Here is a 25247-nt window from a genome sequence, read left to right as displayed (position 1 = left end):
TCCAACACCTTCCACCAAAGGAGGACTCTTTCACTCACATCAAAAAAGGTCCATATGACCAGCTAAAGTCATTAACTGGATTCCAGTATAGAATGATTTATCAGTTCAAAACCTGCATGGGATCAGAGAAGACTTGTTTACTCATTTTAGAGCAGATCCAGGTCCTTTTGTTAATCTTTTCATCATTCATTACAGGTGACGATTAACTGGAAGCACAGACTCCACAGTACAATTCACAGATCAAAGCAAACCCACATTAAAGCCCTGCTCCAGGTAAAATAATAAAAAAAATCATGAGAAAAAAAATGCATGTATGTATAATAAAAAAAATATTTTTATATGCTTTTTAAATTGCACTAAACAAATCTGTACTGGACATGACACTCTGACACCCCATTAATGTGCAATGTAACAGTTTTGGCAACTGATTGGAAAATTCACATTGATTTGTTAAACATTTTGCTGATCCCATGCACATTTTAACACTTATGAGCACAATAGTATAAATGAAACAACAACAAAAAAAATTCTTATTTGGTGAAGGCGCTTTATATATTTTATTTAAAACCAATTACTGGAATGAGGTGTAATAGAGAAAAGGAGCATTTCAAAGCAGACTAATAGTGAATAGAAAGGTGATTAAATAATCTTGACCCTTATAAAATACAGTGGTGTTTGAAAGTTTGTGAACCCCTTAGAATTTTATATATCTCTTCATAAATATGACCTAAAATATCATTGGATTTTCACACAGGTCCTAAGAGTAGATAATGGGAACCAAATTAGACAAATATGATCCAATATTACATATCCGTGAGTGACAAAAGTATGTGAACCTTTGTGAACCCCCTTGTGCAGCAATAACTGCAATTAAATATTTCCAGTTACTGTTGATGAGTCCTGCACATCAGGTTGGAGAAATTTTATGTGATCTTTAGCAAACTGCAGACAGGCAGCAGTGTTGTTTTTGGAGAGCAGTGGCTTTCTCTTTACAACCCTGCCATACGCACCACTGTTGTTCAGTCTTCTCCTGCCTGGAGAACCGGTGTCATCGTGAATAGTGAAAGCCAATGTAAGAGAGGCCTTTAGTTGCTAAGAAATTACCCTAGGTCCCTTTGTTACCTTATCACTATTTAACACAGTGCTCGTCATGATCTTTGTTGGTCAACCACTCCTGGGGAGGATAATACTGGTCTTGAATTTCCTCGATTTGTACACAATCTGTCTGACTCAGTGGAGTCCAAACTCCTTAGAGATGGTTCTGAACCTTTTCCAGCCTGATTAGTGTCAACAACTCTTTTTCTGAGGTCCTCAGAAATCTCCATGGTACACCTCCATAAACACGTGTTGTGAAGATCAGAGTTTGCTAGATCTCACTTTTGTTTTGTTTTTAAAATAAAACAGCGCATCCAATCACACCTAATTGTTACCCAGTTGAATGAAAACACCTTCAAATTAACTGCTATTCCTAGAGATTCACATACGTTTGCCACTTGCAGATATGCAATACTGGATCATTTTCCTCAATAAATACATAATCAAGCATAATGTTTTAGTCTCATTTGTTTAATTGAATTCTCTTAACCTACTCTTAGGACTTGCATGAAAATCTGATGATGTATTATGTCATATATATATATATAAATACTCTTCCTAGACATTCCCCAGTCCCATACAGAATGTAGTAAATATGGTCTTTGCACACAGTCTAGACTTTAAACAGCCCCATTGTCAAAAAAAAACAGTATCACATGCACCCATAAGAAATCATCATGTCCATGTGACAAGGACTATGTAGGTGATACCCAGTGTACTAAATACTGGCTCTGCCATTTAAATTACAGCATCAAGACTATGAGTGTGCACTTGCTGTCCTTGAGTCTTTGCCAGCATTCACCAAATGTCTCATAGCCAGGAGGCTTTTGTCCACCTCTTGTGTTTCTCTGAAGGGATTAAATGTTTAGCACATTTTGCCTTCATTTGTATCTCTAGCTTGGTCATAAATAAGATACACACTGTTGTCAGCTATTTTCATCGCTGTCAGCATCAACCACACAGGCTGAACTAAAGCAGCATAAATTATACAGACAGCATGAACATCTCTCTACTCACCAGAGTCATCAGGGAAGTTAATCAGCTGTACGGAGTACAAACTGTACAGAGTCAGAGCTGTTCACTTGGCTGTTGTAATGTTCTTATTTCATCAACATTAGTCATAATAGCTATAATTAAACTTGTGAACGCGACAGTTTCAGAGTGTTGACCTGACCTGTTCTCAAAGGGGGCTGGACTGTTTCCCAGTATGCAGTGGCGGGAAGCACAGGAGGATGTTCCACAGGTTACAAGTCAGTGGGCACTACTAACAGACAAGATACATGCTGAAACTAACACACTCACTGTAGTTTATTTTGAGTCTATGGCACAGTTTCTGTGTTCGCCCTTATGTACTCACAAGTGTTTGAGAGCCTTATGGTTGACTTTTAGTAATAATGTTGAGATGTTAAAACATCATAAAAAATAAAATAAACCAAACAAGCAAAAACAAACCCAACAAGATGGCACTTCCCTTTCATTAATAACTGTTTTATACTGCAGCCACAGGTATTTTTATAATAATAATGTATCAAATAACAGCATGAAAACAATGTGATAATGTGAAATGGGTCACTTGTCATGAGCGTCTCATCACTTTTATGGTTTTGTTTCTGTCTGTAGATGCCAGTGTTTTCTGTGAAAAAGCTCTTAAAACCCACTAGAGACCAAAGACAGAGCTAAAAGAGAGGGAATATTGTCCAGAAACATGCTACTACAGCTCTGTAACTGCTAAACTGAGAAACTGTTTGCTAACAAATTCCTCCTATCAATTTAAAAGGTGATGATATGTCAGAGCTGTTTTCACAGCTTGTTACAGCTGGCCGAGAATGAATGACAACTACTCTGCAATGTCAATGTACACAGCAACCGCAGACTTAACTGTCCACAGAAATGTCTTGCTCTAGGTTACATGGTTTTACATGGTGCTGTCTTTTCTTCATCCAACATTTGGAGCCCTCACACCCTGTTGTGCTCAGGCACATCTGTGATGTCACACATGACACAGTAAAAAGAGCTATTTTTAAGAGCTTCAGCCATCATTGCATTTACAAGAGATTAGAATACACCTTCTGAGCAGTGCTACTTCTTCAGAGTAGTGTGGAAGCTACAATGAGTGACTATTGGAGAGTCATGAGATAGGCCAGCTGGACTGGGGCTAGCTGGATGCTAACCTCAGTAGAAGAATAGAAGTGATAGAACTAGAAATAAAAAAACGCTGGAGACAGCTCTTGGTAAGTAAAGGAATCAAGTTTCTACACTGGTAAGTAAACAGCTGCTAATGCTAACATTATCTATGTAGTGATAGCAAAACTTTCAAATAGCTCAAAGTCTCAGAATAAATACTCTCAGAGCATCAAATGTGGATTAGTCGTTAACAAATGCTCTTCTTTTCTCCTGTTTGAAGAATGTTAGATTAGTGCGCATTTAGTTTCTAAAAATTTAACTATTTTATTGAAGATTTGCATCTTTGGGGTTCTGAATGCCACAGTCAGAAAGGGAAGTCAAATAGTATTGGGAGAAAACACACTATTAGTTTTGGTCTTTTTATATGATTTCTACCAAAAATATATAATAAGGCTTTATAGTTTAAAAGATTCTCATCTGACATACATGTCTCTAAAATCTGAGAAGGGATTCTAATACATTGACAATTCTAACTAATGTACTTTTTATGAGCTAACATCATGAGACAGCCACAAAGACAGTGTTACAGTGCAGCTTTCTATCCCTGCCTCTTCCTGACTGATGTGTGTTGCTCCTGCTGCCTGAGGCTGAGACCCTGATCAAGCCTCTCGCCTTCCAGATGATTCTCTGCCTCCACTGCTCCATCAGCTGAGCTTGCCAACGGGGGTGTGTCTCTTTATCTTGGACAGAGACCATTAGTGTAGCCGTTCCAATCCCTGTTTTTGCCCAGTGACGGTCGATCATTTCGTACACTGTGTGCTGTGCACCAAAACAATAGAGATATATGGACTAGCAACACATTGTTTTTATATACACTATCTTTTCCCAAGATGGAAGTAGTTCAAACACAAAGCCATGACGTTATTGCTGCTGACAACAAACAGTTTTGAGGTTAAAAATCCAGAACATTATGCAATGTTATTTCTCTCTAATTTGTTAAAAATGTAACAAAACAATTTGTAATATCTGAACCAAAACTAACAATTAAATGTAAGAATTAGGAAAACAGAACAGCAATCAAATTCTGTCACACTGTCACATCTCTACCAAGGCGTTGATGAATGCTTTATTTCACTCAGTGCACTGGAGTTGAACCTATTAGAAAAGTAATTTTGTTCTCGTAGGGGACCTGCTTGTTGCTTTTCATCACACAGATGTCAAGCTCAAGGTTATTTTTTAATGGTTTGTGGCTACGTGTCTATAGATGCATAAACAACAATGAGGTGGTCAAATAGCAGATTAACAGTTTACAGTAATTTCAGGCTGTCAGGAGCTGAGATTACTAAACTGTGGGATCAATACGAACTTATTTAGTTACAAATTCTTTATGTAGTATGAAACCTTTTTTAATCAAGTAAAATTATCCTGGATGTGAAGAGGGGAACTATTAACAGTAGGTGATTCTCTTGATGGAGATGTATATGGACCATAAGGGTCACAGAATTAGAATACAGTACTAACTTAATAACTAATGTACAATTACAACGTACAATAAAAATGGGCATTCATACATTTGCTTACAAATGAATTTATGAATCTATAAGTAAACAGATTAAATTGCAAAGTAATTAATCATTTGATATATTAATAAGCAATAAAAAGAGGAATTATTAAAAATGTACAAATGAAATATGAATCCATCAATAGTTCAACTTAAAAAAGCATTTACAAAGACAATAAGTACATTATTTAGAAATTCATCAGTGAATTCATAAATAAAACCAAATTAGGGTGACCCAATGGCCGAATGGTTAGGACATGAGTGCTCTGAGCAGCTCGTCCCTTGTTCAACTCACTGCTGGCCGGACCCTTCACTGCATGTTCTTCCCCTGTTCTCTTTCCCTGCTTTTCATGTCTATCTTCACTATCACTATCAATAAAGGTATAAATGCCCAAAAAATAATTTTACATTTTAAAAAATTGAGTTTAAAGAACTATTTGAAAATGCAGCTTAAAAGAGTGACTGGATTTAGCCTTTCTGTTACAATTGACAACCTTGCACCAGCTAAATGAGGTGAAAAATGCTAATCAGCCATAGAATCTAACAAGCTCTCTGATCACCTGGCATGTTACATGCAGACAGCACAAAGCCCAATGTGTCATGGAAAGGCTAAAAGGGGAAGCTAAATGACTAAGCAAAGAGCTAATAGAAAAAGAAGTGGTTGGGGGGAAAATTGCTCTTTTAAATGCCTTATTAAAATCTGTAAACACTAGTGAAATAAAGAATAGTCTTCTTGTTAGTCATGTTGCCAAGTAATTTAACAAACTGCAAACAAAGTTAAATGTAAATTAATACTAATAACACATGCTACTTATTATTAGAGTTTGCAAAAATGGAAACATCTTTAAAAACTAGAGTAGAAAAGAACAGAATAACTCCAACGATATTCTTCCTTCAACATAACCTTGTGCTAAAAATAAACTGGACTTCTGGCTATTGAGCATATTGTCAATTGTAAGTCTAACCCTTCATGCAAAATATGCAAATCAGTTCTGATTAATCGCCTTGTCACTAATCCACACAGTTGATCCCTTCCAGAGTGAAGGGTCCAATTTGCATATCTCATTTTGCATCTACTCTTTTCTGATGGAAAGCTGGTAATTATGGTTCAAGCCTGCCCCACTGCTCTATTAGTGAAAGAATGTGACCTGCCACTCGCATACGGGCCACAATGGAATTTTAAACACCCCTGACCCCAGCCCCTGTCAAAATTTATTAACCACCAGAGAACTATGGCGTAGATGGGTCTGCAAACCTGACAATACACTTCAGCATGGGTTTGTATTTATAACCCTGGGAAGTCTTTTCCTACAACCAAGTAAAATACAAGATGTGAGTGACAGGAGGAAAGCTGCTTTTAATATCACATCTTGATATACCTAGATATGAAATGCAATTCAAATTATTTCAGACTCTGTGTATTGCCAAAAGGTAGAATGGCACGGTACTAGGAAAAAAAAAAAAAAAAAAACATACTTAAACGCATTGAATTCAGCTGAATACACTTATGTTACCAGATACTAAAACTGAATTCCTTTTTTCTTCTTATTGAGTCTAACATCATGTTAATTAAGGTGGGTTCATCTCACCCTAATAAAAGTGACTGACACATTCATTCCATTAATAACATTTCCTGCCCACACTGACACAGTGGGGAATGTGAAGAGCACGTTTCTATGTGTCAGCTGAAGATGTGAATTTGATTGCTGTTTTTGTTGTCCTCTAGCTCCTGTCACTTTCTTCTTCTTCCTCTGGCTCTGGTACAGAAAGCTGACATTGCCATCATAAATCTTGCCTGCAATGCTCTAATTGGATCAGTTGTATTTCCAACAGGCGTCAATGAGCACAACATATCTATTTAAATCCAGTGAAGAGGGTGGTGATTCAGAGGTCTGGAACAAGGCTGCTGATGGATTTTCTATTACGTTACCGTTGCCTATGAAAAGTCTGTGTGTGTGAGCTCATACTGTTTTTGTTTTATGTTTTTTTTTTTTAAACAAAGGAAGGTGCTCTGAATTTGCCTTATTGACAAGCATTCAATTAGGACAGTGTTTGGATTGTTCGTAACTTGTAAATAAATATGATGACTGGACACATGCTGATGCACAACCTATAAATACAGAGGTGTAGAAATATAAGATAAGTCTTTTTTTTAGGTTGAAAAACTACGAGTCATCTTATATTCAGGGACAATCAGATGTGTTCACAACATTAAATATTCTTTTTGAATGGTGTGCGTACCAGTGTAACACCAGCTTCCTGCAGAGAGTATTGCACTGTGGGGTGTTTGTAGCCTTAAAGTTGCTAAGCTAGCGAGTGTCTGGTTAGTCATTACATCTTTAATACACTCATTCATTAAAGCTTATAGGGTTGGCAAAGGTGAGCCCTGAACCATCCCTTAGTTATTGCATGCTGTTATAGGCGCAGACTGCTGGGGGAACTCCCCTGATGCACTGAGCACCTCTCATCTCTCTCTCCCCATGCATTTATATCACACTACCGCATGCCATTAACTTTGCCTTCTCTCTCCTGTAGTTTTGTGCTCTTCCTCTCTGTGCTCATTTTGCAGGTATCTCTGACTCTGGAGCTGCAGGATCCAGATCTGCCACTACTAGTGAGCTCTTTGTCCTCTCTTCCCCATTTCTCTCCTTTCAACACGGTCGAGGCAGACACTTGCCCACCCTAAGTCTGGTTCTGTTTTGGCAGTCTCTTCCTGTTAAGAGGTTGCTCGCTGTCACTCAATGTGGGAACTGTTGGCTTTCTCTCTATTATGTAGCCCTGTAAAGTGCCTTGCGGTAATATATGTTGTGATTTGGCACTATATAAATAAAAATGAATTGAACTCAAAGTCCAAAGCATCTCCAGACATCTTTATGGAGGGAAAGAACCAGTCTGAAAAATGCTGAGAGAATAATTTTGACCACTTCTAAGAACATTTTTCATTTGATGCTTAAGACAGAAACATTTTTTCAATTAATATATAGTTTTATGTAACATGTTGAATCAGCTAGGAAAACAACTGAACAAGAATGAAATGACATATGCAGTATATAATATAGAATGAATATCTATTGTTTCTCAGTGCAAAAATAATTACTGTGGGGCTGTTAATGAACTTACCTGTTTCACATCATAAGCGAAGAGGACATATTTCAGGTCAGGGGAGACAGAATACTTGGCCACATTGAAATTTATCTAGTTGAAATTAAAGAGAGACATAAAGAGAAAGAGGGGTTAATATATATACAATACTATAATGAATACTAATAATGTAATGTATACAATGCTTGCAAGACAAAGATCTACTTACAAATGTTGTGTTTGTCAGAACAATCTCTGTTTCATTTGTGACGATGTTGAACTTGATGACATGGCCATCACTGTTCCTGTAGATGACTTCAGAGTCTTTGTATGGAAAGAGACAGAAGAAAGAAAAAAAAAACATCTGTATGAAGGAAACTGAATTTTGAAAGAATCCTAAAAAAAAAAAGACATTTACAGAAAAACTTCAAAGCAAAAACCCAGACCAAAGCACCCATCTTGAATCTATTTAGAATTGCAAAGATGCCATTAAAAACAAATACTTTCTCAGCCTCATTGTTCCCTCAAATTAAATAACAGTAGCAACACGGCAGACAGCCAAGCAGCCTCAGTTTGAGCGACTGTGATGTAATGCGATTAAGTGCAAGAATCAAAAGTGAGATTTTCGCTGCCAGACAAACACAAAGAGAAGGCCTACATTTTTCATCTTCTAGGTAACACAGCGTGTTCCGTATTGATGAGAAGAGAATTGTGTGGCACAGCCAGAAAAACATCTTTTGTGCTGAGATGGGTTGGCTAGACGTGACCACGTTGTTTGTTTTGTGTCAAAGCCAAACATTCAGAAACGTAGCCCGACTAAAATGTCATGGAATGTGGGATTGTCGCACACAATAATACCTTGGAGTCAACACAATAGCATGTGCAAACACTTGAATGTATGCATGCAGACATACATATTCACACATGTACACAGGTTAAAGAACATCAGAACAGCAACGAATGACCATGAACAGTGCATAATATAACATTGTGTCAAACTCAGGTTGTTTGATAGGTAACTTAACCATCTTTCAAACAGCCCATCCATGAAAAGTGAAGATATTTTCATCACAAACGAGTGACAATATTCCCTATAGAGCAAGACACATAATCCTCAACCTCTCCAGTACAGCAGGTCCAGTAATAATACAGGCTCAGGGACAAAAAATGAATACTAATTTATGTCCTTTATCATTGTGCATCAGGTTGTCAAATTTATCTGTGTATGCAACTATTTTAATTGAAATGTGGCATTTTTTTGAAAGGAACCAAACAGTCAGGATTAAGCAGTAACAAAATGTGGGCACCCTGCAGCCACAGTAGAAATAAAAAGGTAACAACACATGACTCACTGCTTTAACATCAAATAAAAAAATTCAAAAATAGACTTGGGGCAAGAAACTGTTTTGAGTGAGGCAATGTTATCTTCTACACTACAGTACAGTCTGTAGTGGTAGATGTGACACTATTTTATGATTTTAAAAAACACATCCACTGTGGACCAATACAGTAAGCCACCGGAAATAATAAAGTTAACTGATGTCCATCCATCCATCCATGTTCTTCCGCTTCGCCAATAAAAAACAAAATATACTTCAGTCTATGCCCAAAGATTATTTTGGCTTTGTCTGTCATCACTGGCCTTGAGTCTGTCATTTGCTCTCTGAGCTTGAAGTGAACTCCGTCTGTGAGCTCTTCTCCACTCAGAAAGCATCTGGAGTGCAGTACCAGCATCAGTCCAGGAGCAGACTGCATAATGAGATGCAGTCTTACTAAATCAGGTGGTGAATGCATGCAGTTTGTGGCCACAAACTCTGTAATGCATATTCTAATGCAACACCATCCTCTTAGTAAATCTGGCCCTTAGTCAGTATTTCTCCATTGCTGTAAAAACAATATTACTTTAAATCAAATCTAAAAAGATTTTTTTTAAAACAAATATGAAAACGCTAATGATTTTTTTTTTATTCATGGCCAAATATGTTTGTACTAACAATATTTGTTTGATAAACTATGCTCTTATACTGCCAGACATGATTGCGCCTTTAATGACCTTGCGTGCCTGTCACAGTAATAGATATCATCACATCAGACAGGCAGTGTGTGTAAATGTATTGTTGAGGGACCATGTGGCTAAAGATCGTTTCAAATGAGGATGCTCAAAGACCATGTAAAATCAAGATTACTTGTTATAACGCCTGATTCCCACACTTGCATTATCTTGTTTGATTATCAAAAAGTTTCATTTTGTTTTCATGGGAGCTCTGGCTCTGAAAGCATCATCATACTACAGTGCACTGCATGGTAAAGCATGAGCTGGTATGCAAGCATGTTTGTATATTAGTACCGATACAGCAGCTTTTGAATTAAGCTCTTCAGGCCTTTTCAAATGTATGTGCATATACTATATGTTACTATGTGTTTATAAGGTTCAGTCATAGACAGCTACATCATGGAACTACAATAAAGTTACTAATCATGATAATCCCCCACCCCCACCCCTTCATTTGCAGGTTTGGCTTTCTTGCTGTTTTAAAACTAGTATTTGATGGACAGTTAGCATTCGGTGGACAGACTAGTGTTAGCTTGGTGCTGAATGTTGTTTCTTTTAGCTGGTTAACTAACATTAGCAAGCTAACTAGCGTTAGCCGCCAGTAAGCCGACTTTCAGAGCTGAAGGGTCTATAGGGTCACAGCTTCACTGGCATTAAAACTATTGACTAACTACTACATGACAGGAGTTGAGGACGTAGTTACAGTCCTAGCTCTCCAATGACTAATTTTTACATACTGTATATTAAAAACAGAAATTGCAATTACATTTTCAATGAGTAGTAATGAGTAAGAACATCACATTACATCATATTAATGTTATTGGTATGACATGCAGCAGAACTCCATTGCTGCTTTGCAGCTAAGATGTCATTTCAGGTTCAGAATGAATGTGTCTCTTCTGATCCATATGTACCCTATGGTGTTTTTATCCGTCACTATGGTGATAGAGAGGGGACTCTGGGACGCCATGGCTACATAGACCCCAACACCCCACTGAAGACATTACCAATATAGCCTCTTTCACTTACGTAACAGCTAAAACTCAGTCTTTTGTGTTCAGGGCAGATGCTGAGACCCACATTCACGCGCCTATGCGTCATCAAGGCTCGATTATTGTAATGTTTTGTTTTCAGACCTGCCACGAAAAAGTCTTTGAATGGTTCTGAATGCTGCAGGTAGAATTCTAGCTTCCCTCCATTGGTTCCCTCTCCATGTCAGATCAGACTAATGTGCTTCTGATGACTGATTTTAAATTGGCTTTCCCCTTCATACTTGTCTGATCTCTTTAAACCTTACATTCCATCTAATGCTCTTCACTCTCAGAATGCAGGAACTACTGTCTGTCCCCTGACTTGAAAAGAAGTCAGCAGGCTGCAGAACCTTTTCCTATTGTGCCCCCTTCCTCTGGAATAATTACGCTGCTGACATCAGGCTATCTGACTCTGCTGAGGCTTTTAAATCCAAACTTAAAACTCATTTTTCCCTGTAACTTTCAATTAATTACCATTCTTTGATTTCATCAGGCTTTCACCAGAACAGGATGCAGTATATTTTTGTCCTGCCAATGAGATTTTTGCAGACCACTACATCTCTCTAACCTGCTGTTTGTTTGTTCTCACTCTCTCTTCTCCCACACTCTCTCCCTATTTTGTCCTGTCTTTTCACTCAGTCTCTCTGTGCTGGATGACTGGATGTTCTGGGACCTCTCCCTCTCCCTAGGGTGTCAGTGTCTCCTTCCAGACGTTTTGGATCTGGATCTTCGTTCTCCAGGTAATTCAGTCTTTTCTTTTGTCTTTGTTCTTGTCTCTCTCTCTCCTTTTGTGTGTTCTCCTAGCTGTGAATAGCTTGCTTGAGTTTGGCATCTTGTGTGTTGTGTTACTGTATTGTGTGCAGGTCTTCATGGTGGAGAGGTAGTAAGGCTCAGGTCTGTTTGGCAACACCTGGAAGTTGGCCAGTGTTCCCATGGATCGGTTTCTTCATTCATGTTTAAAATCTATCTACGACTTTGAGACATTAAAGCTTGTCTGTGGTAGAAATAAAAGTAGTCTTGTCTTGTCATGTCTATGGAAATGCCACCAGTACGTGAGAGCAACCTGGATCCCATCACTCTGCCTACAAATAACATGACTTTACACTTTATGATTGTGTGCAGTGTATAAGCATATCTCTACCCTGTTGTGTGGGTTGGCACTATTTCTGTACTATTTCTATACTCTGTCAAAATTTCCAGTTACTGGTCTCAAACACTGCTGCTTGTGCAACTTTTGCCAATAAAGTCCCTAGCCATCCACCAAATGCCCTCCTCATCCTAATAAGCATTTTATATATATATATATATTATATATATATAATAAAAGGTCACATGGACATGCATCACATGGACATGAGAAGAAGTATCATGGTGTATCAGCTAAATGCAAAATTGGACTTTGGCATATGCACTGCATGCATTTTGAAAATGTAGTGTCAGAGTGAAGGGAATGGGCTGGTGAGAAAACACCAACAAGTACTCTAACTTAAACAACCATATAGATTGCTTGATACGTATCAGCGGCAGATATACCAGACCATTGTTGTCATTGTAACAGTAATAAACATGTGGTTACGATTGTGGTTTGGTTACGCTTAGGTACAAAAACAACTTGGTTAAACTTAGGAAGAGAGGTTGGTTTGGTGCAGTGAAGACTGTGGAATGATTGTGGATAAAAGCAACAACACTGACTATTGGCTGCAGACAGGAAATGAGCAGCGGTCTCCTATGTCAAAGTCCTGTGTTTTGTTGACCCATCAATCCATCCCAACCTCTTTCTAACTCAGACTTTATCACTCTGTATACTTAGTCACCTCACTTCCACCGTAGCTCCTTTCACAATTACTATGACTGCTTGAGGTTACGTAACAATAAAACCAGTCATAACAAACTGCTTCCATAGATGACCTATGGGCTCATTTTTTACAGTGTGTTGTGTGTCTGTTTGTGTTTGGGTAAGGGTCATGTCTGGGTTATTCAGTGCCACTCTGAGTCAAATACAGTGGTAATAAACAGCTTCATAAGTAAACACAGCTGTCGTTACTGAACTCTAGCTAATCCCAAACAGTTGGCAAGCCTTGATGGCACATTGCACACTGGGGAATAGGTTTCCCCAGCTTCCACAATAATCCACAAAGTTTTCTCTCATGTCCTCAAATGTCACCTTCACTGTTTCAGGAAAATAGTATAGCAGTTTTATGATAAAACGAGAGCATGATTCATGTGTGATATCTAGAAAATATAATATTCTAAGACCAGTATACTGTAGACACAGAAACTTATCACTGGCAAAAACTTCTATTCCTCCAATGACATCACTTTCAAAAGTATCAAAATAATTTTCACATGATGTCCAGCATTATTAAAACTCAAATCAGTGCATGCCTGTGAGAGTGAAATAAATATTTAGAGCTGATAAAACAGAACTCATTCCTGTGATTTTTAAAGCATTACCATAGGTCTCTGCTCTGCTCTGCACTTGTCTCCTTAAATAATGAAACATTCATAGCTGAAAAAGAACAAGCTAAGACTCTAATGTATAAGTAATGCCCTACGTCTGTAATACGATGAATAATGAAATGCCTTGGCTTTTTTTCAAAAGGCTTAACTCTGCACCTCAGGTAGACTCGTGTGGATTAAGTAATGGTCACTGTACACGTCGCATGCTGCTGCTGCAGCTTTTGTTTGATATCAAGGCAAGAAAACACAACATTCTCCTGAACATAAAAGTCAGTGCAGCTCAATTTAAGATTATTCCATCAAAATCTGTCATTATGTTAGCCTCTTTGATGTTAGTGCCTGTCAGACAAATTATGTGATTTTGTGGCCCAAAATGTGTTTTCAATCAGAAACAGGAATGAATTAAAAATAAAACACTATCAGTGTCTTTGGTGAAGGCTGTTATGAGTCACAACTAACAAAATTAGCTCTTCCTCATCTCCTTAAAAACGTGGGCTCCCAAAGCTCTGACTCTCAGTCTCAGTTTTGTGCTGAAAAAACAGTGAAACATGAAAGGGACGGTGGTGTCCTTATAAGAGAGGTTCATAATCAGGTAATATGCAGCACCATTTTTACCATGGGAGGAGACAATGGACCACATGTAACTTCTGGTTCAAACCTAAGAGAAAATTCTAAATACAAGAAAATTGTCTCTAGTGACACTAAAGAATAAGTCCAGTATTTGTTTTTAACCTGGGCCTTATTTTCCTATATTTTTGGGTGTAAATGATTGATAAGGATTAAAATCCTTACCTCCAAATTGGTAAAGCATTGAGCAAGAATGGTGTACCCAGCAATCATGAACAGCTGCTGCAGTGTAATCCAATGGGCAATTGTCCATGTGTCAAGTGCTTGCTTTTGCCACTGACAGGCTCAGATTGTTATTATAAGGGGCTTATGGGTAGGATTCTGACAGAGACCGACAGACCTTTATATTGTAGAATAACCAGGAACATTGCGATATATCTCTACCATACTCCATTGCCAAAAAGAGTAATTTTATCTCTACGAACTTATGAACTGTTGGAAGTCTGCTGCTTCAATCTGTTGTCTGTATTATCAATCATTTACTCATAAAAACATTGTAAACAAAAATAAATCCCTGGTTCAAAAACACAGACTTATCCTCCCAGTGTCACATACAAGACAATGTTTCACCAATTTTGTAGTATTTAGAATTTTCTCTTGGGTATGATCAAAATTTACATGAGGTCCAGGCCTGCTGTTAAGTGATAGCATGGCATTCAAAAAATTAAGTACATTTTGTCGTCATCGTGAACACATCTGAGAGCTTTTTAGATGTTATGGTTTTTACTGGTGTGTTCGTCTACTTCATCTACTGTAGGCTATATTATTCTCTTGTCTACAGTGTCTGTGTCATATGATCTCTTCACATCATCAACCATTTTATTGAGATGTTTTCTTAGCTTTTAACCCTATGTCAAACTGCTCTCTCTTTATGTCAGCAACTGTGGCGTTACTATGCTGCTATGATGACACATTGGCAGCTGTACTATGAATATATTTATTGTTCTTGACCCTCCTAAACTTGTTACTACTAAACAGAGCAGAGCAGGTGGCCTTTTAGGGGAGCTGACTACACTAATGAAATCAAATCTCGTGAATGTGCATCTCCTCATTGTGCAATGAAGAGAGTTTAGTGAATTTGTCTTGGCCGAACATTTGTACAACCCGAGCCACACAGGAAAACATAAGAGGGGGTTAGGATAAGAATAAAAAAATGTTCTTCTGTGTTGCCTTTATTGAAACTGTGCAAATGTACAATTAGATGTAAATCCACCCACAGTAGCATGAATAGACACAACCTGTCAACACAAGTTGAATCCACCCCCACACCCATTTGCCTCACACAGCACAGTGACAGCTCTGTGTTCAAATGACAGCCACATGGACATACTGCAGTTATAATGAAAAAAATATTTTTAAAGAATTTTTATGCACCTTGCTTGAGGGAGAAATATCCCTAAGTCCTGCGGGCCATCACATCCACAAAAAGAATTGCTAAGCTTTTGACACAAAAATTGCATTGCACAGCGAAGATTCCCAATGAGAGCTCAAGGCACATTACCAGAAAACCAAAACATCTATGCCTTAAAGGAAAAAAAACTGCCACTCACATTGTCAACCCTCAAGTACTAATAATCTCTTTAAATTCTCTCATAGGTGTGTATTTATTCTAGTACAATTGGTAAACAGCCATACATAGGAGTCCTCAAAGAAATAAATGAGGCTGCAGTAATGATATCTCCCTTCCAGTGTTTGTACTTAGTGAGCCACAAGACACATTGTAATTTCCCTTTGAAAACACCTGATTTATTTGGGTTTTTAACTGTCCAGCTCCAGACTCTGCTGCCCACATAACTGCCGTGACTGTCATGAAACAAACAATAAATCCTGCCTACTGACTGGAAGCGGCAATGAGGAAAAAACAGTTTTCACTGCTAACTATAGAAGCCAGTAATAATGTGTCACGTTCGCTAATCACTTGCCTCGTTTTATTTTGTCACCTGAGGAAATGCTAAAGCCACTGTAGATATGAAATGTATGTGAGGAGACAAAAACAATCTTGCACCTAAAAAAGCAGCTGAGGGCAAGCCAGACCTAATCACCCGACATCAGCAGTGCCTGAACAACACTACTGCCAAAGATGTTGATACTGGATGACTCTGCAAAATAGGTGCAATTTTTCTTTCTTTCGTTCAGTGACAATGTTTTAAAAATTCTGGTTGTCTCCAGTATCTATATTTGGGAATTACATACGACAAGGATTAGAGGAAGATATGTGGAGAATAAAAAGGGCAGCACTTATCAGTCCCCATGTTTAGCATTAGACTCAACAGTTGCTAACACACTCAATTGGACACTGGTGACAGCCACAAACTCTGAACTCCTGCATGCTAAATCAGACATGCTACACTACCATCCTGTCCTCCACATCCCAACCTCTTATCCTCTGCTTCCCAACATAAGCCACTATATTTTTGTCAATGGATATAAAACGGACTGAGATGAATGGGAGCAAATCCCTACAGCTAGGTTCTAAAATCTGGTAGCAAGTCTTCTCAGAGAAGTGAAGGCTGTTAAAGCAGCAGATTAATGCACATGCACAACAATGTTGAAATGTTTAGGTGCACACATACTTACATACACATACAATAACTGCTTCAATTCTTTTTTTTTAACCATACAACTTTGACCTGTGTCATCTAGACAAGATAGATAGATCAGTCTTGTACCATGACACCTAGTTTGTTCAGAGCTAGAAACATGAATAGGATACAAATGCATACACTTTCCATAGCACACACAGTCAACTTGCAACTTAAACACTATTTTATCTTCACTGTAATGATTTGTGTATGGCATGTACTATTATAGTGTACAATACAATCTAATACAGTAGTAACTGCCTATTTTGCAGACCTTGATTCAGCTACATTAGCTCACTTAGAGCCCCTCCACTGTCAAATGAAGATGCATGGCCAATGGGGTGCAGAGTCTGGGGGTCGAGTGGGAACTCTAGGCACAATGTAATATGCATAGCACACACTAAATTATTCAGGCAAGGTTGCGTAATGCTTGAATGCTGCATCTGCAGTCCCTAAGGTTCCACCAAATGTCACAGCTGGTCAAGCTCAAAGCCAACTTGTTAAAGATAGAACACAAGCGCTTGGTTCTGCAGATGCTCGCAGTAAATATAGGAGCATGTGCTGGGGGTGTGAGGGTGCAGGGCCAGCCGCTGCTTATGCTGAAGTGTTTCATTTACAAATGGCACCTGTAATTCACTGCTCAGACAAGTTTTCTTACTTCTAGTGTGCTTTAATATTTTTAGGCCTTTTATGCATTTCAATAGTTCAGGTCATAAACACCTCCCCAGTGTTTTACAATGGTCTACTGTTTAGCCCAAATTATGACTGAATGTGGACATCTGGAGAAACTTCTCCTTTCCGTTGCTGGGGTAACCAAGGTCTTATAGGTAAGAGTGCAGACAGGACAAGCTAACTAGAGGAAAGGGTGAGATTCATGTGATAGTTATTGGGTAAAAAACACATGGCAATGGTAAGATTTGAATTACCAATAGGGTCTTCACACACAGATTTAGAACCTAATTTGACTTTATTTGGGTAAGGTACGGAAAAGATACAACCATGTAGAAACTGGAGTTATATACACCTTTTTAAACCCGACATTTTCAGAACTTTGATGTAGCACTATTGTTCATCAGCTTGTGATAAATACTTCTGAGTAACATTTAGAATCTGAGTATCATTTAGCAGCAGACATAAATATAATGACTGCGCTATTCTGGGTACATGCTTTACCATGGTACAACCAGACATCCTTATGCATTGCAAACAGACAATGCAAGGCTGTAGATGTTGAACTGTAATTTTAAAATAACTCTCTTCATAATTAACACATACCACAGATTTATCCTGGATTAGATGATTTATCACTTTATTCTGGACTAGAAAAAAAGATTTATTCTGGATTATATCACTGCTGACAGAGATAAATGGCAAAATACATTACATGAAGTCTCACCACATCACAGAATTATGGTTTACGATGTTGGAAGATTTTTCACAAATGCTGATGAAAAAAATTCAACCCGAGAGGAGAAAGACTCAAGTTCAAAAGAAGATTAATGACACGAGAGCTCATTTAGAGCTGCATGACAACAACATTACAAATACAACAACCACTCAATAGCTGTTAATGAGTGCCAGTGAGTGGCAAACACACTCGCAATATTGGGGGGGGGGGGGGTATCCAAATGGGGCATCAGTCAACTGTAGCCTTTCCTCTAAGGACATTAGTTTGTACAGTGGCTTTTGACAGAGGCACAGAAAAGAGTTACTTTTCTTTCCTACCTACTCTCTACATGATGACTTACTTAAAACTTTGAAATCTAATGACTTGACCAGAATGTCAGTTCCTTAGTGGTTGTGAGGAAGTGAATCAAAGTTTTATATTTATTTAGATGTAATCTGTCCTCAGGAGGGAATTTTACTGATGATAATGGACAGAAAATTATTCCAAGTAGCCATAGTCCTATTTGAAAAGATCATCCAGTATCCGATTTTCAACGCAGAAATGTGACTAGTCTAAAAAGAGCATTCCCCAGCTCTCTCTCTCTCTCTCTCTCTCCTGCAATTTTCTGTCATCTCTCTACTGTTGGCTACCTAACAAAGGCACAAAAACTGCACTGATTTTTTTTTAAAAACGCGAGATGAAAAGAGAGTGCAAGTGCTAACAACAGAGAGTGTGACCAGATAAGTGACAGAGAAGCACTGGCAAAGAAGCAAAGTATCATAAAGAAAATTTCTACTTAATTTAGGTTCTTCAATGAACCTGACACTTAGATAGCTGCATCTTCACTGTGATAATGTCCTTTCCTGCTTTACCTTTGACTGATTCTACAACAGTTTTAGGAGATTATTACTATAAATACAATGTCAACCGGGAATGATAACATGATCTTTTTTTTGGTTTGTTTTGTTTTCTGAAAAACATGCAGATGAGGATGCCAATTTTGTCAAGCATAAGGACCAAGTACAGGTCTTTCTCTCCAGCTGCCTCCAATCTGATGATTAGGGCAGCGAACCTTGATGCTGTGACGACAATGACAGTAAACTCAGAAACTTCTGAGTGGGAAACATCAGCGTCCAGAAAAACATGCGCTCACCCATCACCTCAGAAAACAATATGGATTCCTTCCATTGCTTAAAGATATTTTGGAGAGCAAATGAAACGGAAACTGCTGAAACTGTGAGTTTTGTTGACAAACAAACAAACTGTGTATTTCATAGATCAAAAAATTATATTTTAGAGTGTAAAACAAACTGAAAATGAGGAGTGAAAACTGTGCTCTTCATGGCAGATCTTCTACTTCTTACACATTACAACACATGACACGATTCAATGTTGTTTTGTCATGTGTGAAAATTGCATGTGTGAAAACCACAAATTGCATGTCAAACCTCTGCTTGCTTACCCTGTTTTCTGCCCTTTATATATATATATATATATATATATATATATAACTGCTCCATCTGTAAAGTGTAGAAGACATTACAGTACAATGAAAGTCCAGTGCCATCTTTTCACTCTGAATCTCTACACCTATCATGTCTGTATCAGCTGAGATCAGTGGAAGTGCCTCGCCATGAGCTGCACCCAATAATCTGTGTCCTGTTGCTCTGAATCTACTAGTGGACTGTGATTGACAAAATAAGAGCAGACACGTGCTTTAAATTAGAGCACTCCCCTGCAATCCCTCTAGCCTCTGACTTAATTTTTTATATACCACGAGAGAAATAAACGAGTAACATTCTCTGATTAGATTAGAAGATTAGAGATAGATTAGCACAACACCTCCTCTGCAACACGAACCCTTTAGACTTCATCAATAAAGACATTTAATTAATTACTGAACCTTATTTAACAAGCCATTTTGAATCATTCTAATTGACTTGTTAGGGTTGTGTACAATGTCCAAGGGCCATGTGCCGATGGGTTTCAATTTTTTAGGACTGATACAGTTCAGTGCTGCTTCAATGATCTCTACAGTGCATTTGAAAATTCACGTGTGTAGAGCAAACAGGAAAATTACACGCTCTTGTCCTGCAAGGAGTGTATTAGCTCTGCATATTGCATCTAATATGGCCCCACCTCACTTTACCTCACTTTAATTCTCCTACCCACCCATCATTAGTGCAACACACTAATGATGGGTGGGAGAATTAGTGCAACACACTAATGATGGCACACTTCATTTCTATCAAACCTTTGGATAATTTGAGTGAAAGAAGGTGGACTGCTGGTTTCAACAGCTTTTCCTTTCATGTGCCAAGCACCTACTCCAACCCCATCAAGTTTTTGACTCTTACACTCGTGGACATGCAAGCTAAGAATGAGATGTGCATGCACTCGAGGGTGAATATGCTTATGAAACATGAAATTATTTTGTGCCTCTGTGTGTAAGAGAGAGAGAGGCCCACACATTTCTGTGCATCCGCTCCTCACCGCATTGTTCTCCTCCTCTTCATCGTCACCATCAGCTAAAACAATGTCAGCAATAAAAGCAGGTGAACAGCACACAAGCATCTCTAGAGAATAATGTTACAAAACCAGTCCCAGTCCTTCCTTTTAAAGCAAGGGCTTTTTGACTTCAGGGAAGGAGCAGAGTCTGCTTCAAAGGTGCCTTCCAGCCTCCCAAGCTTGCACCTGGATGCTGCATTGTTTCGTGCAGTCAGCATTTATGCCAGTAACCTACACTTCCCCTGTGGCTCTAACAGGAACATTTCCATTATCTCAAGGTCTTTAATCACTAGGTCACCTCACCAGCACTCAGTACATACAGTAACATCATGTGTGCAGCCAAAAGCTTGGAACTAAATGATAACAGGCCAGTATTTGAACAAAATGAATTGGTACAAAATTATATGGAAAAAAATGCAACCATTACCACTGATTTAAACTGCAGTAGGTAATTCATAGTAGTCACTTATTTATTTATCTATTTAGTTGGTGCATATTCTGTAGTTCAACCTGAGATCTTTGCAAGCTCTGGCCTGTTAATAAATACACAGCAAAATCGCTAGTATTAAATTAACACTAAGAGTGTTACATTTATCACAAGAATAATGTCTATATGTGTCCACTCTTTTCAGTGTTAAATTAACATTTTTAAAAGTGTTAATTTTTTTTACACTCACCCAGAGTTATTTCAACACTGTAAGAGTTGAAAAATGAACACTGGCAGTTTTGCTGTATACGGGCAATTTAGAGTCACCAATTAACATGTCTTTGGACTGTGGGAGGAAGCCAGAGTACCAAGAGAGAACCTACACAGGCACAGGGAGAACATGCAAACTCCACGCAGGAAAGCCCCGGACAAACAGGGGCTTGAACCAGAGCTTTCTTGCTGTGAGGGGTTAACAGCGCCAACCACTGCACCACCATGCCACCTGTGTGGACATACCTGCAACAACCAAAATCCACACCATCCACATACTTTCAGGAATTTACTCTAGGGTTATTAGTTTTGATAAATCAATACTGACCACCATTAATGTCAGTTAACACTGAAAATTTAACACTGGCGATTTTGCTATGTAGCAATACGAGGTTCAGTGCTGGCTTTTCACTGGCTTTTTACAAAAGAACCAAGAGGGGTAAACATGATATCATACTGACTGACAGGTAACTCGCTGACCGGATAGTCTTGGCCATTTGGGGGAAAAAAAAATCTGGTGGGTGACAGCAGGCCATGCAGCACTGAAATGCTTCTTACGTGTGGACGTATTCATGTTCTCTGGTGGCACAAAGAGCTCACGAAGAAATAACTGACTGAATGACTGATTTTGTGGAAAAGAAAAAGAGGCACAGAAAGAAACTATTTTTGTTACTCTTGCGACATAGTGATCACAGAGTCTGCACATGGCTCTTTAAATGCGTTAGGAAAAACATGGTGTGTAAAGTGGCTGTGTGAATGCAGTGTGGGAACTCAATATATATATATTTTTTTTTACTTAAATTGCACCAAAGACATGTGACATGTGAAGCCACTTACTCAAGATGGACATTTGACACTGACACGCTTCGCCAACTCACTTTAATTGCTATACTCTGTATCGTAGCAAGTGCCACCTTATATTCGCTTAAGTGGCTGAGTGGTTCTTAAAAGTTCCTGAGACAGGCTGTTTCTAACCCATAACTTGTATATTCTGAGAGAGTGCATTTTAAAGCTCACTGAAAGACGGACATGAATTACTGTGGCTCACTGACTCCCCTTATTCATTTCTCTTCATTGACTGCTCTGTATAGCAGATATAATCCGTGTCTGATTTGCATTTCAAAGCAAGTGTCACTGACACAGTTTAAAGTATTGAATATGTTAATCATATGCTCATTAAAAAACAAACATGTTTAGAAGAAAAGATGTCCCCAGTTTCCCAACAGGAAGAAGGAACACACCAAATATTACGGCTAAATGCTTGATCCAAACTTGCTGTCTTCATGCTAAAAAATGATTGACACACTTAAAGCTTCACTTATCAAGATTTTTGTTTTAACCAATCAATCAAGTGTCAGTGTGTTATGTCAAAGGGTTCACTTGTAGTGATGAAATCAAACAGAATTATGGAACTGTGCAGCTCTTTGGAGCATTTTAGCATCTTTCAGCTCATTGTATTGGTTTGACAGCCTATAATGGTTGTGGTTCAGCCCCACTGCTCTTGTCAGTCATTTCCATCTGCAGCCCAGCAGCTGGTGTCAACAGAACAATGCTGACAAATCTACTGCACACTACCTGTCCAGTACCAAAAAGCACAAGAAAATGCTAGCATTTAGCAGCTAAAGAGCTAGATATTTTTGTCAGAGGTTGTTGAAGACCAAAATGACAATAAAAGTCAGTTTGGGCACTGTATCCATTCATGTTAATGAAGGAACATGTCAGTCACTGCAAGGGTGTGGGGCTCATTGTTTTTATTATTTATTTGAACAATGGAGATCTATGGCAATGAGCAACATGATTTATCAGGCTTTGATGCACTCTGTATTTTTATTTATTTTTTTTTTTAAGAAAAATCAATTCATTGTTTGTTTTGGTCTTTTTTGGGGGATGGATTTGTAGATGTATCCTTTAAGTGAGGCAATGAGGCAATGATGCCAGAGGATATGTGGAGGTTGGGAAATGAGATACTGTACAGCTACCTTTGTCTCAAGGAGTCTATATTTAAACCTGCCATGTTTAATTCATCGTCAACCACCGTCCTCTCACACTGGCCTTGTGTCTGAGACGGAACATCAAATGTACTGAGGACTTAATGAAGTGAAATGTCACAGTCTTATGGCAGGGTTGTGAAGGTTATAGATGGAATATGAATGTCACTCCATAATGCATCGGCCTGTATGACCCATGGGGACAGGAGGTTTTTGTGTAAAGTGGATATACATTAGAATCACTTTGCAGCTAGACACAGCTCCTTCCATATATCCATACTAAGTGGTGCTTTGTCCTGCTCATGGGCATTAATTTAGGAAATTAATTATTTTTATGTGAGTTTGAATCACAGGAATAATGGTAAGGACTAATATTAGTCATGCTGGTTGGAGCCCTTTCCTCCCTTCAAATGTATAAATATGAACTTCAACAGACTTGAAAATTGCCTGAGCTGGATAATAATCAGAGTGAGTATAAACCCTTAATTATTGAAGTTTTTCTGTTTTGTAGCTATGTCACATCCTTTTTTTTTGGCACTGTACTGTACAGCAGTTAAAATGCCATTAAGCTGTGAATTGTTCAAACTTTACATTGCAAAATATGGGGGTAAATATAGTATTGTTATAGTTTTGTTCATTGTTCGGTGACCTCTTGTGGCCATAGTAATAATGACAGGAGCAAAGGAGAAAGGCAGGTGACGTAGTACAAACAGCAGGACCGTTCGCACTTCTGATGGGACCTCTTTCCTCAGACTTTCTCAAATGGTATAACAACACAATGCTGCTTCCTCTTTGAGACTTAAGGAGGACATTCATTCTCATAACTGGAGAGGGGGTCACATGTCAGAAAAGTAAAAAATGTAAGTCATGTTATGTCTTTAAAACAGCCTGGCGTTCTCAGGAATTACATCAGTATCAGCATTTTTCCTTGCTGCGTTAAAATGGGAGTTCAAGTTGAATGTGAAATGTGAACTCAAGTTGAATTTATGAATGAAGTTGCTTGATGAGTTTTGAAAATGTTAAACTAATTGAGTTAAGCACATGAAAACAAGTTCAACAAACTTAAGATATTAAGTTGAATTGATTGTTTAGCCACAGTTTAAAGGGACAGTTCTTCATTTGACATTAAGATCTCACAGCTGTAGTTGTTGAAGTCCTTTTGTACCAGAGTCAGATACTGTTTTAATTCTAAGTGTGAGAATTCAGTCTTTTATGTTTTAATTATATAAAAAGAAACAACCATAACTTGAATTGTACGTGTAATATGAATGAGTTCTTCAAACTACAACAAAGGAGAGTCTTTGTAGAGTTTTATCTCTCAAACAATGCATGCTGGGAAGTAGGCTGATCTGCTGGTTTTCTTTAAAACTTCATTTAATGAGTTGAACTTTCAGCAGTTTATTCATTTAACTCATCATTTCAAGTGGAAAAATGTCCTATGTTCTATAACTAATGTTCAGTATTCAGTATACAGTACAACTTCATATTTACATGGAGTTAATGAGAAAGGATCTGTAGATTTCACTTGACTTTGGGTAAAACACATAGCCTAGGACACATTTAAATGTGGATAGTAAGGTCTAAGAGCTGCTGGCAGAGTAATGACAGCCATTAAGAACTATTCCAGCTTCAGGTTGTCAGTTGCAATACAGCAGAGTGAGTTGATGATAGATGCTGGGTCTCAGTGACAGACAGAAAATTACTGGTGAGTCAGAACAGTACCTGCTGGTGGAAGCAGCAAATTCTGACTATTATTTTGACACCCTCTCAAGGTTTGAACAATATTTCTGGTGTAGCTCTTCGGGTCACATTTTTGTAGCTTCGGCCATCATTTGTATTTGTTGTTGTTAACATTGTATTTACCAAGTTATTGCTGAGATCTGGGAACATGGTGACAATGCCAGAAAGGGGAAAATTCGATTTAATGATCATATAGATTGGTAACTTGTCAACAATGTAGCCCCATGATCTAAAACATTTTATTTGGCGGTAACAAAACAGAAAGCCTAACAGAAGGTTAGGGTTTGTGAAATGTCAGCAATTATTCCTCACT

General features: G+C 38.2%; 1 protein-coding gene across 4 annotated transcripts in view; it reads right to left on the bottom strand.

Moving 5' to 3' along the window:
* LOC108901333 (inactive dipeptidyl peptidase 10) overlaps nt 1-25247 on the bottom strand; it is a 231937-nt gene that overhangs the window by 42369 nt on the left and 164321 nt on the right. For all 4 annotated transcript variants that reach the window (XM_051072573.1, XM_051072571.1, XM_018702801.2 and 1 more), the window contains exons 4-5: nt 8091-8185; nt 7901-7975 (exon numbers count right to left, since the gene is read on the bottom strand). In XM_051072573.1, coding sequence (XP_050928530.1) covers nt 7901-7975; nt 8091-8185 — 170 coding nt within the window. The remainder of the gene's footprint in view (nt 1-7900; nt 7976-8090; nt 8186-25247) is intronic.

This window comes from Lates calcarifer, linkage group LG1 (assembly GCF_001640805.2).
Source record: "Lates calcarifer isolate ASB-BC8 linkage group LG1, TLL_Latcal_v3, whole genome shotgun sequence".
NCBI lineage: Eukaryota > Metazoa > Chordata > Actinopteri > Centropomidae > Lates > Lates calcarifer.
The sequence above is the reverse complement of the archived record's forward strand: the minus strand, read 5'-3'. Positions and strand labels throughout refer to the sequence as shown.